This window comes from Callospermophilus lateralis, chromosome 19, assembly GCF_048772815.1.
Source record: "Callospermophilus lateralis isolate mCalLat2 chromosome 19, mCalLat2.hap1, whole genome shotgun sequence".
In the NCBI taxonomy this organism is placed as follows: Eukaryota; Metazoa; Chordata; class Mammalia; order Rodentia; family Sciuridae; genus Callospermophilus; species Callospermophilus lateralis.
Genome location: NC_135323.1, coordinates 36,627,279 through 36,643,212, shown reverse-complemented (window position 1 = coordinate 36,643,212; position 15,934 = coordinate 36,627,279). Strand labels below are relative to the sequence as shown.

Genomic DNA, 15,934 nt, shown 5'->3' with positions numbered 1-15,934 from the left:
TACTACAGAGTGGAGTAAAATCCTGAGGCCCACAGTGAGATGGGAACTGTCCCAAGACTATACAACGTGTGGGCAGTGGTGAAGGGTGCTGCGCAGAGTGGGCAGGCAGGGCTGGGATGAGGTGGGTGCTCCACTCACAGCTAGCGGCTGCCACTCTCCCCCTGGGATAGGGCCATCCCCCACCCCACCCAAAGCTATAGGACTCAGTTGTGCCCTGGGTACCCCCCGCCCTGCCCAGGGAGCTAGCCCTCAACCCCGCCCTGCCAGCAGCAACTGCTCACTCAGAAGCTGGGCTGGGTGTCCCTGAGCCACCTCCATCATGCCATTGTTCCTCGGGGAGCCCACAGGCACCAGACATTCTCTCCAGCAGCTGGGACAGGCTGGACACAGAGCCTAGGTGTCCAGCCTCGCCTTCCTGCCATGGCCTTGCTGTAAGGTTGAGGGATGCCACCCGCCTTCCCTCTCTGGGCTCTGCCGGTTTCTGGGCCACGGAGCAGGGCCACCTGACACAGGGCAATGAGGGGTCGTCTCAGATGACTTCCTACTAAGTTAATGGGTGACCCATTACATCTCCACACGTCTTCCCAGGACCCCATGGGAAGGCTGGCCAGCAGCAGCCCAAGACACCACCTGGAAGGCAGGCAAGGGGCAGGCTGGATGCCATCCCCTGGTGGGGCAAGGACAGGACCAGGCCATGTCTCCCAGGACTTAGTGGGACTGATTCCAACAGGAGACCCTCATGTGCTGCTGAGCCTCTGGAGGTGGGGTCTGAACTCAATAAGTATACAACAGCGCCCTTGAGCCTAACGTGGGGACTGGGGGCCCTTGGGATAGCCAGCGGCCTCACGTGGCCTTCCTGGTTGTGTGAGTCTGTTGACTTTCCACCCACCCTCAACAGACAGGTGTTCTAGTCATTAAGGCATCCAGCTGTTCAGAAGCCACAGCCGTGGGTGGCAGAGGGGCTGTCCCAAGAAGCACAGAAACCCATGTGCCTAGGAGGGCCGGGCTGCCACTTTCCAGGAGCAACTAGGAGCACCTTAAAAAACAGACGATATCGCTGGGCACAGTGGTGCACGCCTGTGATGCCAGCAACTCGGGAGGCTGAGGCAGGAGGACTGCAAGTCCAAAGCCAGCCTCAGCTAAAAGCGAGGGGCCAAGCAACTCAGTGAGACCCTGTCTCTAAATAAAATACAAAAAAGGGCTGGAGATGTGGCTCAGTGGTCGAGTGCCCCTGAGTTCAATCCCCGGTACCAAAAACAAACAAACAAACAAAAAAAGATGATATCTTCCTTGCATTATGGGTGGGAAAACTGAGGCTCAGAAGAGCAAGGTTACAGGTTCAAGGTCTTGAGGCTAAGAGGTGGCCCCTGGGATGGGAAGGTAAGGAGTCTGGCTATGTCCATATGTCCTGCCTGAGCTGGACCCTGAGGTGGCCTCTTCCCCCAGCCCCTTTCCCTAGGATCCTGAGGCCCCCAAGGGGCTTTCTGGGAGACCTCTTCCCTCTCCAGCACCCCCCCCGCCCCCCCTCAGCTCCCTGGGCTGAGCACATGGCATCCCTTACCCCCCTTCCCTGCAGGGGCAGTTTGCTCAGAGGGTCCCTGGAGGGAGCCTTGGAGTCTGGGGAAGGGGAGTGCCTCCGGCTGGAGCTGGTCCTGGGGAAGGGGCAGGGGTGGCTCGCTGGCCACCCCCTCCAGATTTCAGACCTCAAGGAGTCACCACGAAATTCCATTCTTCTGACAGCAAAGAAATTGAATCACTCTTGCCAAAGCTTGCAGCCCCCACAAGAATGCCGTCAGGCTTTGTCCTGCTGTTCCCAGACAAGCAGCCACAGCCACAGTCCCTGACCACCCCCAAAGCTGACTGCAGGGAGCCACAGGAAGCCCCTGGCCCAGCTCTAGGCATGTGTCCCCACCAGGCTGGACCCATCCCTTCTGCACAGTTCTGCTCTCTGCACAATGTGGCAATCCTTCTTGGAGTCTCAGCTTGCTTTCTGTACAATGGGCACATGGCTCCTACTGACTGTGTAGTGACAACCATGCCACAGCAGCCAAGGTGAGCCTGCAGCATGAGGCCCTGAGGGGCTCTGGACTTGAGGGAGTCCCAACCCCTGGACTGGGGGCCCACAGGATATGGACTCACTTGCAGGACTTGCAGGACAGGTGGGTGTGGGGAGGCACAGCTGCTTCCTCTCTGGCTGCTGGCAGAACGCTCGGCGACTAGTTGGTACCCACTAACTCCTTGCCCTTAACCTGAATTCCAAGGTACAGGGCACAGTGCATGTCAAGATGTGAGAGCCTGGCATGCTTGGGTTGTTGGGGACTGAAGAGGGTTGTAGGGAGCAGCAAGAAACTGGGCTAGGGCTGTCACAAGGTGTGTGGATACCAGGCCAGGACTTCAACTGGCAGGCAGTGGGGGCCGTGGAGGAGTTTCATCTTCTTGTGTGTGATGGTGGTGGAGTTTCCAATCAGAGTAGCTTGGTTGCTGTAGAAAGAATAAATAGAGCAGGTAGGCTGGGGACCAAGGGACCATGGGAATGGAGGGTGTCAGATGGTACAGGGAAGAGATGCTTGGGTGGAGGTTAGCGCTCCACATAGTTGTGAGGCAGACTTAAAGGAGTTGGGGTTGGAGGTGAAGAACTTGGGGTAGAGACCAAGGTTGGGGCTGGGCTGGGCTGTTTGGGGGCAGCCCACCCAGCCTCTAGGTAGGTACTTTCCTTCTTGCCCATTCTCAAGCTTCTGCAGCTGCCAGGAGATTCTGGGGTTGGGCCCTGCCTGATGGGGGAGGGGTTTATGGCAGGAGGTGACGCCATGGGAGACTTGTCACTTGGGCACAGCCAACACCATCTGCTCGGGCATCTGCCTACCCGAGGTGGTGACTGCTAATTACCTGGGGAAGGCAGGAAGAGGCCTGGGAACCACCATCCCCCTCCTACCCCAGCACTGAGGGCCCCAAGCCCTTACAGCAAATGGGCCACAGCCCTCTCTGCGGGGTTGAGCAGGCGGGTGGGACATCTATTCAATAAGTCTTCATAGGTCCCTGCTATAGCTAGTACCTGTCCCAGCCTTGGATTTCAGGAGTTTCCTGCTATCTTGCCTTGAGGCTGACATTCAGGGAGAGGGGCACCAGCGGGTATGGAAATAACTAAAAATAAAATTTCAGGCCCAGTGTAAGTGCTGTGGCCATAAACTGGCAAAATGAGAGGCAGCCTAGCTCTGGTGGTCCTCGGTGGGCGCAGAGGGCCCCCTTAGGGGGCGACCCCGGCGCAACCAAGCGGAGAGCCGCCTCCGGCTGCGCTGCAGGAAGATGTTGCAGGCAGGGGCTCGGACCCTGCTGTGGCTCCCAGGGGATCCTAGGCCACTTCCGGGCCCCTATCCCCTCACTGTCGCTTCAGGCGCGCATTCCTGCCGCCCCCGCTCGTGCAGGGGGCGGACCCAGACCCGTGGGAAGGACCGGGGGTGGAGGCCGTGTGCCGAGGAAGGGGGGCTGGAAGGGCGCACAGTTGGGTCACATCTGGCGTGAGCACGGAGCGACCAAATGGGATAGACGGCTGCCTTTCATCCTGAGGGAAAGGGCGGCTTTAGTTCTCTACGCCACGGGGCGCCTGAGAATTTCGGGGACCAACCCACCCCATGTAGGTCTCGGACTCCAGGAGATCACCGGGCTGGGGGCGGATTTGGTACGGGTGCTTTCTCGATGGAACCTCGCGTCCTCACCTGTTGGCACAGGTGGCTAGGCTCCCGCTTGGTGTCAGTAACGGCTGCCCGGAGCCGAGCACTCTCGACGACCTCGGTTAGCTCGGCCTGCACAGTCCCAAGGGGAGGAAGCCCGGCTCCGAAAGGGGAAGTGCACCGCGAGGAAGTAAAAAGTCCCCTGCGGGGTGTCTGAGCCGAGACCCGTGTCCCAGCACCCTGGCCACCACCAAGAGCGCGCACTTCCGTGCGGCAGGCGCGGGCCAGGCCGCGTGCCCCTTCCGGGCATCCGGCCCGGGTCGGTCCCTAGCCCCACACCTCCGGCAGTCCGTGGGGGCAACCCAGAGGGGCGTGCTTGCACGTGTGCAAGGGGGCGGGGCCGCGGCGCCCGCCGAGCAGTTCCCAGCCCCCTGCCGCGGGCCCACGTGGGCGCTCCGTGGAGCGGGGGTAGTGCCGCGAGGCCCCGCCCCCAAGGCTCGAGCCACTGAGCGATCGGGGGCGGGGCCGGGCGGGGAGGTTAAGAGCGCCCGGCGCGGGTGGCTTGTAGCTGGACGGCGCCGCCGGATCGGGACATCGGCGGGAGCACGGGAGGGCGCACGGCGCAGCCCCCACCATGCTCAAGCGCTGTGGCCGGCGCCTGCTGCTGGCGCTGGCGGGTGCGCTGCTTGCCTGCCTGCTGGTGCTCACCGCCGACCCGCCACCGTCCCCAGTGCCTGCGGAGCGCGGCCGGCGCGCGCTGCGCAGCTTGGCGGGACCGGCGGGGGCGGCCCCGGCGCCCGGGCTGGGGGCGGCGGCGGCTCCTGGAGCGCTAGCCCGCGAGGTGCACAGCCTGTCCGAGTACTTCAACCTGCTGACCCGCGCGCGCAGAGACGCTGGCCCGTCGTCCGGGAGCATACCCCGCCCCGCCGACGGCCACGCGCGGCCCCCGGCCGAGCCGCTGGCGCCCCGTGATGTCTTCATCGCAGTGAAGACCACTAGGAAGTTTCACCGCGCGCGCCTGGACCTGCTCCTGGAGACGTGGATCTCTCGCCACAAGGAGATGGTGAGCCCTAGCGGCTTAGTGGGGCAGGGTCGTCGTCCCTCTAGCCGGTGACGGTATCCGATTGGGGTTAGGCTGCATCCCTGCCCAGCCATGGAACTATCTGGGTCCCGGTGATACAGATTCATCCCCTTCCACCCAATTTGTCAGCTGGAGACCATTCTTCCATACAGCCCTGGAAATGTCCGAGCCCACTCCAGGCTAGCTCCAGAGCCCTGGATGGCTGCATGGCCCGACAGCAGTCTCCAGTGCTTGGGGTCAGTTTCCTGTGATGCTTGTCCCACAAACGCCGAATTAATTTGGTTGATTGCCTCCAAACGTCCCAAAGCAGATTCTGCTCAGGCCTTAGAGTGTCATCCACCCTAGACGGGGACCAATCCCCAGGAGTAAGGCTCTAACCTTGGCGGTGAAGAGAGAGCATAGGATCCCTGGGCACAGGGCCAGACCACTTCTCATCCCAGTTTGCTACATGTAGGGTCCAGTCACTGCTGGCTGGGGGATTTGGGAGTGCATCTTAGAAAAAGGAGAGTCCCGGTTTGGGAGTCTGTGTGGAGACCCTTTCCCCATAGTGCAGGAGACCCTGAAGCCCAGAATCTTGGGCTTAGTTCTTCCAATGGGGAATGGACTCCTGCACATCAAAAAGACACACCCCATTTTGAAAATGTCCCCAGAGGCTACTGCAGGACGGTTGGGTTGGGCAGGGAAGGAGCAGAGTGTGGGCCCTGAAGGGGGGCAGCAGGGGAACATGCCCGATTGGGGAGGCTCTGGGATGTATAATGTGAAGGTGGGTACTCAGAGAAGACCCCATGACCCTTTCCTCCTTGTTCAAGTCTAGAGACCCAGGGCATTCTGGCTTGGCTGAGTCCTCTTTGGGGGTAAAATGGGGTTGCGGGGAGGGCTGTGGTAAGCTTATGGAACTAAGGGGCAGGGTCCTATCTGGTCTTGGCTGGGGAGAGGCCCTGGGAACCCCATGGCAGCCTCCTGGGAATCAGGCGTCCCTTTCCCAGGGGCTCAGCAGGCTGGCGGGAGGGGGTAGTGGGGGCCATGGGTTTTGTTTAGCGGCTGGGCCGTTAGGATTCCCAGCGCCCGGCGGCTCTCGGGCCGGCCCCATGGGCAAGGTAACAAAGCCCCTTTCTCCAGCCGAGAAAGCGTCGGGCCTCTTGTGTGCAGCTATGCGCTCCATGGGAACCGCCGCTAGCACGCTGGCCACTCAGGTTGCCTGGCGATGAGGGGGCCTGTGCCCCCCCCATCTCTGACTGACAGCCCTCTTGGGGCACCATCCCTGAGCCAGGCGCATCCCCTCCAGCACTTGGGCTTCCTACTATGTGACCTTGGGCATCATTGACCCGCTCTGGGCTGCCACCAGGTTTGAGCACCTCTCATGTTGGAATTTGGGGCTTTCTCCAGCAGAGAGGATATAGTCCCAGAGTCTTAGGTGTGGGTCTCAGCTGAGCTAGGTACTTTTGAGCCAGATCTTGGTCTTTTCATCTCTGAACTGTAGGAAACGTTGCCTTCCCATAGGCAGTGTTGTCAAGGAGAACTGGCCCAAACTGAAGGCATGGGTGCGCCTCGTAGGCACTCAGAGTTGGAGCCACTGGTCTCTGAGGCCCTTGTTGAAGGATCCCTTCACCCAGGAGAGGCTGGGTCTGCGCAGAGTCAGCTCATATGCACATGGCAAGCAGAGCCCCTCTTGTGGTACCTTGTGGTCAGGGGTCTATGGAACGTGCTGCAAAGAGCCCACTTCCCCAGCCTGTGCAGAATGACTCAGACCCTTCTGACAGAGGGACACAGAGAGGCTGTGTGAGCTGAGTGGCATCTGCCCACACTCGGGGGGAGGCTTCCTGGAGGAGGTGCCATTTGAACCAGAGTGAGTCACAATTGCCCAGGAAGAGAAGTTCGGGCATTGCTATCTCAGGCACAGACTATGCAAGAAACCTCAGCCGCCAGTAGGGTGGGGTGGGGTGGGGTGGGGGTGCTGGCCGATGGGGGCCATGCTCTGATGGGCCCTGAAGTTGGGGTGAGGAGCCTGGCCTCTGGCCCGTCCACTCCTCCCCCACCCTTCCAGGAGCGCCAGGCTGCAGCGGCTGCCACCACCGGGCCACAATGGTTGGGGGAGAACTTGGCATCCTGTGTTTCTTTGAATCGCGGCTCCAGGCTCCAGGAACAATGCCGCTTCCTGTGGGTGTCCTCCCGCCCCCCGCCACCGCCCCCTGCCTGCCCTGGTCCAGCCCTGCTGCCCTTGCTGCCCCATCTTCCTCCTTCGGGGAATTTGTGGGGCTGCTGGGGAGTGCAGGTCCCTGGAAGCCAGGGGCTGGACTGGTCTGGCACCACCTCTGCACTGGGTATGAACACAGGCTGGTGCCTGCATCTCTCTGGCCTCGGTCTCCCCGATTGTACACACGATGGTGCCTATGCCCACTTCCCAGGGCCTTTAGAAAGAGGAAAAGACAGGTGGTCCCCAACACTTTGCTCCTCACAGGTGAGCTCTTGTGCCCCTTTTAAGAGAAGGAAACCAAGCCTGAGCAGGGGGTGAGGCCTGCAGCTGCAGCTTCTGCCCCCTCCTCTCCTGTTGCTCTGTTGGGGAGACACCCCCACACCTTGCAGCCCTGCTCCTTGAGGGCAGTTCTTCTGGAGGCTGCCTTGCTCCTGAGCTGAACAAAGGTGACTTTAATCTCCGTAGCCTTGGGCTGGGTTTTTAGAACACCACCAAAACGCGGGAGAACAGGCCTCGCTTGATCTCATTAAGAAAGCATTTTGCTTTTAATCCAGCGGCACAGCGGAGCGTCTGCGCAGGCCGGCCCTATCCACCTCCCACGGCATTCCTGGACTGAGATGCTGGGGCATGGGTGGGGGGCTGGATGCGAGTCTGTGCGTGCGGGCTGCCCGGGGTGTCTGGCAGGCTCCAGAAGGAGGGGTGCATGCAAGCAGAAGGTGTAGACTGCACCTGCACTGCCCCTAGCTCTGGGCCCATGATTTGCAGCTTGGGGCCTTACCAAACCTTGTGTCTGGGTCTGAGGTCCGGCCAGAAGCTGGGGCTGCCCAGGTGAGCTGTGTCAACCTCCTGGCTTGGGGGTGAGTCCCCGTGCTCCAGGCCTGTACATACTGGACCTGCTTGTACACAACAGGAAACAGATCCAGTGGGTCTGGGGGGGTTCCCTAATTTCTGCTCTGGGCATCCCCCACCCGCTCCAGGCTTGCACTCAGCCATGCCAGGGCGCGGCGGGCGGCACGCGCTGGGCGGGCCGGCAGAGGAAGGAACATTCCTCCCCGTGTGCCGACCAGCCCAGGCGGGCGCTGGCAGCTCCTGGCCCCGCCTAGAGGCCCCATCCCCCTCCTCTTCCGCAAAGCTATCCTGACAGGGGGTGGCCCTGTGCCGGCGCAGGTGGAGTCTTGCTAAGGCCCTGGGCAAGGTCCTCTGAGCGGGCTTCCTTGCCTGAGCAGCAAGAGGGATGCCAAGTGCCAGGCTGTATGGGCACTGGGAGTATGAGCCGTTTCCTGCCGGCACCCCACTCACTGTTGGCGATTTTAGAAACTTGATGGCTGCTTTGGCTCCGAGGGTAACCTGCTCAGCTGGTCACACAGCAGGGGGCTGGCTTCGAGGGAAGGCCCAGTCCCGAGGGCTGCCTTACTGGTGGCCACACCCCTGCCTGGGGACCTCTTGCCCAGCCCGGCCCAGTTAACCAGGCCAGCTGTATGGTAATGACAGCACGGCCACTCCTGCTTAACTCGGCCGAGTTAAGGCCAGCCCTGCGCCCCTCTCTGCTCAGCCCAGGACAAAGCTGGCCGACGATGTCTGGTGATTCATCCTCCCTCTGGGCCCTTTGTCTGCCAGGGCTTGGCAGCCGCCCAGCAGAGGCCTTTGTCCCCAACCCAAGTGACTGCGACTTGGCTTCCCAAAGCCGACCTCCTCTGCCTGTCCCTCCCACCCCCCTCCCACCCCTCCAAGTCAGCAGGCCAGGCCCTGTGTCAATAAGGGTGTGTGTCGCGGCCAGGTGCACTGAGCCGAGCGCGCTGGGAGCGGGAGCGGGAGCGGGTTACCTGGTGGTGGGTGGGGCGCCCACCTGGCTCGTGCCTCACAGCTGCCTAGGTGACCTTGGGCCCAGCTGCCGAGATTGGGCGGGAGGCCTCAGCCTAACTCCGCTGAAAGAGTGGGGAATGGTGACCTGATCTGCAGCCCAGTACCCCAGGGTGCCCAGCCCTGGCTCTGTGGCCCAGTAGGGATACAGAGCTGGGGGCTCACGGTTGTGTCTTTACTTCCAGACGTTCATCTTCACCGATGGCGAAGACGAAGCCCTGGCCAAGCACACGGGTGAGCCCTGGGCTGGGGAGGGAGGAGCCAGCCTCCATCCCTGCCAGCCTTTCCCCTGCGGCTTCCTCCCCCTCCCAGGGCCGAAAGGTCGCAGCCTTCTGGGCTGGGAGGGCAGTTTACTCTACAGGCTTGCTCAAAGCCCCGCCCCACTACTCCAGGGCCCCCTAATTCTTATGCAAATGAGGCCCTTTCAGCCCCCAGGGTCCCTTTGAGCCAAGCAAGCAGCAGCAGGTGGCGGGTACTGGGAAAAACCTGGCTGAATGGGCAGGGGCGGTGCACTGGGGTGGGGGCTGGGCTGAGGGAGGGGCCACAGCCCCCGCCCAGGGGAGAACCCCAGGCCCACTCACAGCCCTCCCCGCCCACAGGCAACTTGGTCAACACTAACTGCTCGGCAGCCCACAGCCGCCAGGCCCTGTCCTGCAAGATGGCCGTGGAGTATGACCGCTTCATCGAGTCGGGGAGGAAGTGAGTTGGGCGCAGGAGCCCCTCCACACCCATGCCCTGGCAGTGCCCTCCCTGGCGTGCCCCTGATGGCCCTGCCTTGCCCCCAGGTGGTTCTGCCATGTGGATGATGATAACTACGTCAACCTTCGGGCCCTGCTGAGGCTGCTGGCCAGCTACCTGCACACCCAGGATGTCTACATCGGCAAGCCCAGCCTGGACCGACCCATCCAGGCCACAGAGCGGGTCAGCGAGAACAAGGTGGTGAGTGTCCCCTCTCCATTGTCCCATGTCATACACATTGCACACGGTCGGGGCTGGGGAGGCTGAAGATGGCTCTGCAGCCTGGGGGACCCCACCCCAATCTCATAACACCCCCCCCCCCCGCCCCCGCAGCGTCCTGTGCACTTCTGGTTTGCCACCGGCGGAGCTGGCTTCTGCATTAGCCGCGGGCTGGCCCTGAAGATGAGCCCGTGGGCCAGGTAAGCACCCTGCACAGGTGACTCCACCAGGTTGTTCTGGTCCTCAGGTTCCCTGCTGTGGGGCCTGACTGGGTTCACATTCCCCAGCCTCTGCGTGGCACCACCTACCTCCTGCCTCCTGTCCCTTCTCCCTGGGTAACATGGCAGGTGCATTTATGTCTTTCCCCCTGTCTGTCCGTCCTGCCAGAGCAGGCCCATTGGGCAGCAAGCACCCTTCTGAACCCCCGAATCAGAACCGCTGAGGAGCAGCAGTGCAGGTGTGGGGTGCAGGCAGGAGCTCTCTGGTCAGAGCACGTGCAGCGGGTCCACCTCCTTCCTGAGCATAGCCCCCTCTCCCTCAGTGGTGGCCACTTCATGAGCACAGCTGAGCGGATCCGGCTGCCGGACGACTGCACCATTGGCTACATCGTGGAGGCCCTGTTGGGCGTGCCCCTCATCCGCAGTGGACTCTTCCACTCTCACCTGGAGAACCTCCAGCAGGTGCCTGCCTCTGAGCTCCATGAGCAGGTATCCCGTCCCCTGGGGCCTGGCCAGGCCTGGCTGAGCACAGGGAGGGATGAGCAGACGGGGGCGGGGGGGAAGGGACCGAGGGAGAGGGGGAAGAATAGGTGGAGTCATTGACTTAAATCAAATGCCATGGGGCACGGAGATGCCCCACAAGCACGGACACCTCGATGTTTATATGAGGGAACACACCTCTGTGCCCTTTGGGTCTTTTTCAGATCAATAGACGTTTTCTTATTATGGCTGTAACCCCGCTTGGACTTCATTGCTAGGGTGGGCAGAGCAGGCTTCCTTAGCCCTGGGGAGGCAATAGGAAGGGCAGTCTCTTCCTCCAGAGCCTAGGGACACCAGGGCCCCTCCAGCATGATTCTGCCTGTCCCCCCACAGGTGACTCTGAGCTATGGCATGTTTGAAAACAAGCGGAATGCCGTCCACGTGAAGGGACCCTTCTCGGTGGAGGCTGACCCGTCCAGGTGGGCTTGCAGAGGGTGCCTGGGGCTGGGTGTCTCTAAGCAGCTTGATTATTAGAGGTGCCCCTGGAGGCCCGCCTTCTTGGTGAATAAGCCCCCGCTGTTGGGTCTGCAAGGCACCCCCACCCCGCACAGACCAGCCCTCTACTCTGTCCCCACAGGTTCCGCTCCATCCACTGCCACCTGTACCCGGACACACCCTGGTGTCCCCACACTGCCATCTTCTAGCAGCCATGGCTGAGACCTCGTCCCTGGGTGCCCCTGGTATCCAAAGGGCCCAGGGACCCCTGTTGTGCTGTCCTGTCTGTGGCATTTGATTGTTGTGTGTGTGAGTGTGTCTCTGTGTGTGTGTGTCTGTATGCGTGTGCCCACCTGCACAGTGGACTGCTGGGCAGTCTTGCTCTGCAGGGAGCTGGCAGAAGTGCCTCTTGTCTGCCTTTCCATAGGGGGAAAGGGTCCCTGGGGGGATGGGGGCAGTCCTATTCATGTTTCTGGATCTCAGTAGCACTGGGCTCCCAGCTCCTCTGCAAGGTGATGTGGGTGCCTCTTCTGCTGAGCACAGACCTTGTACTGGGGGGGTGCCAGCACCCTGGAATTCTGGCCCCTTCCTGGAGCCCCCCAGGACAACTGAGCCATGCTCAGTGCAGGAGAAGCTAATTTTGGGGAGAGGCCCAAGCCCCCTCCTCTGATGATCTCTGGCCTGGGCACAGTGGCTCAGAGGAACAGCAGCTGCTGTCCGGGGACTCCTGGGGCTGTTCACCTGATCCTAGGTTGAGGGTCCTCCTGGCCCCCTTGAGGTCCTGCCTTTGTCTCCCCATGATTGGGGGGTCAGAGCATTTTATTTCCTCTCCAAAGTAGAGAGAATGTCGCCCACAGTGGGCGTGTCTGTAAATATTGTGACAGTATTTCTTTACTGTGCTCTTTTTTAAAAAGGGGTAGGTGAAAGGGGGTCTGATTTTTGTTTTGCTTTGAGGGGTGGGTGGGGAAGGGCCTTATTTTATCTTTTCTGTGGATCAGAAAAAGCAGAAGCCAAACTTGGGGAACGCCTTCATTTGTAAACCTGACCTGGGAATGTCTACGTATTATGCCTTCCAGTATCTGGAATCTCCCCTCGTCCCTGCCCACCAGGCCCAGGGGCTCACCTGGTCCTGGGAGTGTTTTTAATTCTCTTTGCAAAGACATAGCTAGGAAAGCGGATGATAAGGGAAGAGCTCTCAGGGAACTGAAGTGTTGTTGCTATGGTGACGTCTTTTTGCTGTCAATAAAGGTGCTTTTTGCAGCAGCTCGGGATCCTCCTCCTGCCTGGGAGTTAGGCCTGAGCCCTGCGCTCATGGAGAGGCTCCCAGGAGCCTCTGGGGGCATCAGGTCAGGGGAGGTTAGGCAGGTTAGGCGGTAGGCTTGCTCCACAGTGGGTGGGTAGGTGGAAGACCCTACACAATTTGGAAGGAAACTTGGAATCGAAAAAGTGACTCGCTGGGACCGGAGAAGTGTGGCCAGCCTGAGGTAGGGTGGATGAGGGTGGGGTAGGCACTGTGCTTCCTGCGGGACTTGTCGGGACTGCTGGGGGCCAGCCAGGGGAGCAGCTCTGAGGCTGCTGGCCTAAACTGGGAGGAGCCCTGTCATCTCTGCAGGAAGGATGACTGCTGTGGCCGGGCCTTGGACCTCCGTCTTCATCCTCATCCCAAGCCCAGTCCCGTTCTTTAGATGAGGAAACTGAGCAAGTGGTGTCCGAGGCCAGTCAGATGCTGGAGTTGGGGTGGGCCCAGCCCACTGCTAACACCGCCCCTGACCAGCTGCCTCTTGGCTCCCCTGTCCAGGGGTTGGAGGAGTCCTCTGGAGCAGTGCCTCCTGGGGCTGCTTCCCAGGCTGGGCCTGTGACAATGCTTCCCCACCCCCAGGTCCCAGGAGCTGGGAAGGATTCATACCCTTTTTGCTTGTGAAGAAGGCCACTCTGCAGTGGCCTTTGTTCCTCAAATCCAGTCTTTGAGGGCTGAGCTGGCCGCCAGCTGGGGGAACCCTCCACCCCTTGCAGTGCCTGGGGGCTGCCTCGCTTCCTCTTCAGACTGCCCCACGCTTCCCTGCTGGCTTGGCCTGGCTGCTGTCCCCTGCAGATGCCCGTGCTGGCCTCCCCCGCGGCTCCAGGTCCACCCTTCCTGCTGCTTCTGTGCCAAACTCTGAAAGGTGTCCCCACTGCTGACCCACTAGAGACCCATGTCAGCCCTCCTGAGGCTCAGCACCCCATGTGGGCTGGGCCTCTCCTCAGCCCTTGCTGGTGGCTGCCGCTGCTGCTGCTGCCCTGGGACTACTGGCCAGACCCGACCCTGCCTTGGCCTTTCGCCGCTGAGTCAGCAGAGTGGTTTCCAGAGGCCTGGCAGCTGCCTGAGTGAGCAGCGACTGGGAGAGGGATAGGAGGGCCTCTTGCCACCTCATGGTCTGACCCCCTGAGGGCACCCCCTGACTCAGCTGCTGTTGTCCCTCAGAACCAGTGGTGTTTTCTTGGAATGCAAGAAAGCCCACACGTGGGGGTGGGGGTGGGGTGTTACAGAGCAGGCTGTGGGCACGGGCTGGCCCCTTCCTTCCTGGGTGAGTCAGGCTTGGTGCTCTCTGCCCCGGCCCCCACGCCACCTCCTGCAGCCTGTGTGAGCCCTTCCGTGGAGCTGGCAGACAGCAGAGCTGGCAGAGGTGTGGCTCTTCTGGGCCAGGTGGAGTCCACTTCAGTGGAAGTCATAAGTGGTCACCACAGCTGGTGCAGATGTCCCCGGAGCAGCCAGGAGAGCAGTGTGGAGAGGATGCCCTGCTCCTCCACAGGCCCAGCTTCTCCATCTGAAAAAGTGGGGTGAAGGTAGTGCAGAGAGAGGGAGGGGTCCCTGGAAGCACAGCCCAGCAGCCTCGGGCCTTGCTCCCAGGGAGAAGCTGGGGAGGGAAGTGGCTCCCCCTCAGAAGGGGGAGCAGGTCCGGGAGCAGCAGGGGGACCCCCTCCTACAGGTGGTGAGCCAGCCAGGCAGGAGAGGGAACCCTGCTTTTCCCCAGGTTCCTTCTGGGGACAGCTAAGCCCCACTTACAGGCGGATCATCAACGCCGCGGTACACCTGTGCTCAGGGCTGGTGGGAGAGGGTCCTGGCTGGCCCAGCTTGCACCCCCTTCCAAGCTGTCAATCATTTGTGGGGCTTTCAAAAGTAAAACTGCAACCTTCAGTGGGGGTGGAGGTGCGGGGTGCTCGGCAAGGATGGCAGGACTGGGCCCCCACCCCCAGCTTCCGTTTTTTCAGTCGAGTGCCGAGGAGCCAAGTCCGGGGAGGGCTGCTGGGAGGGGGCCCCTTCCAGCTCAGTTTGAATGACTCTCCTCCCCCTCGGCTTATCAGGGCTGACTTCCTGGTAGAAGCACCCCAGCTGGAGAAAACCTTTGCAAAGATGTGATAGCGATGGGGAGGAGGTGGGCAGAGGGAGGTTCCTGCTCAGCACTGTCACAACAGAGGCTCAGTGGGAGGCCCCGAGGGCAGGGAGAGGAGATAGCAGTGGAATGATGACTCCAAGATCTTCCAGCCAAACATGGCTTTCCCTGAGCTCCCAGGTGGCAGAGCCAGGCCCCGCTGGTGGCCTCAGCAAACTGGTTGAGACAAGGACCAGGGCCAGACCTGTCTTTGTCAGACTGATTGGTCCTGCTGGTCTGGGGGCTCAGATTAGTGGGTGCTCCTCCCTGTGTCCCTATCCCCAAGAAGTTACATGTGGACCTCCCGTCTCCCAGCACAGTGCTTGGGTGCCGTCTGGTGGCAACAGCTGGTGGCTTCTATCCCACCTTTCCTGGGACACGTGCCTGGATCTAGGGGTGCAGCCCAAGGGGAAGGAAGGGTTCCCACTGCAGCTTCGGCTCATTCTTCAGAGTTCGCCGCCGAGCGCTGAACCAACTCACCAGCATCTGATTCGTGCGAGGCGGGTAGCGTCCAGTGGCAGGACCCAACAGATGGAGCAAGCCCCAGGCCCCGCTCCTGCCACTTTTGGCGCCTGGTCCCTGGGGTGAGGCTTTAAAATTGTGAAGTACAGTGGCCAACTCTGTGACAACTAAGTCACAGCAACACCCTTGAGTACTGCAGGGGTGGCGATTCTCCGATGCTCGCGGAGGTCCGCCTGTCTCTCCTCCTTCAAGGACCCAGCGCCCCCTGCTGGACACTTGCATCCATGCATCTCCCCCTGGAGCTGCTCTCACTGAGGCCCAGACCCTCCCATCCTTTCCCTCAGTGCAGCCCCATAGTGCAACCCCTGCAAAACCCCATCTGGGGGCTTCTCACCTGATGCCCCCAGGGGTGTTCACAGGCTCACCTGCTCCTGGAAGATCCTGGCTCCTGTCCCTGACTACTGTTTTCTGCACTGATCCCATGTCCATTTTTTGGAGGGGCATAGATGTTGGTACTGGGTTGAACCCAGAGGTTCTCTGCCACTGAGCTCCATCCTCAGCTCTTTTTATTTTGAGACAGAGTCTTGCTAAGTTGCTAAGGTTGGCCTCGAACTTAGGATCCTCCTGCCTCAGCCTCCCAAGTCACTGGGATTACAGGCTTGGACCACTGCACACAGTTCATGTGCATTTGCAAGACCTTGGTATTCACTGTCCTTCCCACAACACCATGCCCTCCCCCTCCTTGAAGGATGGCTACTCTTCATGCTTTACGTGCTCCATAGCCATGATCTTCAGCCTCCAGCTCTGCCTCCACCTCCAGTTGTGCCCAGGGCCCAACTGGCACATATCACCACCTCCCTAAACCCAGTTCTCCCTTTGATACCCTGACCCCAGGGATTCCTCTACCTCCTCTAACCCTGTTGAGGGCTCATCCTCATCCAGCTGAAATTTCTCAGTCAAGCATGGCAGGCTCCATCTTCAACTCCTGACTGATTGGCTGGTCCTGCTGCCACCCAAGGCCCATCTGCACGCTCCAGCCTCAGCCTTTTTCAGTGTCTTTGGAGGGTGGAGCCCTGCTGACCCCAGTTCTGAGCCCAGGGCCAGCATAA

The 15,934-nt window shown here is 60.9% G+C and overlaps 1 protein-coding gene across 1 annotated transcript; it reads left to right on the top strand.

Annotated features, from left to right (window-relative positions):
* The first annotated feature begins 4,253 nt into the window (after window positions 1–4,253).
* On the top strand, window positions 4,254–11,878 carry Lfng (LFNG O-fucosylpeptide 3-beta-N-acetylglucosaminyltransferase). The gene is made up of 8 exons (XM_076840210.1): window positions 4,254–4,731; window positions 8,989–9,037; window positions 9,403–9,502; window positions 9,589–9,742; window positions 9,875–9,960; window positions 10,302–10,467; window positions 10,852–10,937; window positions 11,096–11,878. Exons 1-8 carry the CDS (start codon window positions 4,303–4,305, stop codon window positions 11,160–11,162), a joined length of 1,137 nt encoding a protein of 378 aa, XP_076696325.1. The 5' UTR covers window positions 4,254–4,302; the 3' UTR covers window positions 11,163–11,878.
* Window positions 11,879–15,934: the final 4,056 nt, after the last annotated feature.

Coding starts and splice junctions, on each gene's coding strand:
- Lfng (XM_076840210.1), top strand. CDS start 4,303: ATGCTCAAGCGCTGTGGCCGGCGCCTGCTGCTGGCGCTGGCGGGTGCG. Junction 9,503..9,588: donor TTCATCGAGTCGGGGAGGAA/GTGAGTTGGGCG, acceptor CCTTGCCCCCAG/GTGGTTCTGCCATGTGGATG. Junction 9,961..10,301: donor AAGATGAGCCCGTGGGCCAG/GTAAGCACCCTG, acceptor CCTCTCCCTCAG/TGGTGGCCACTTCATGAGCA.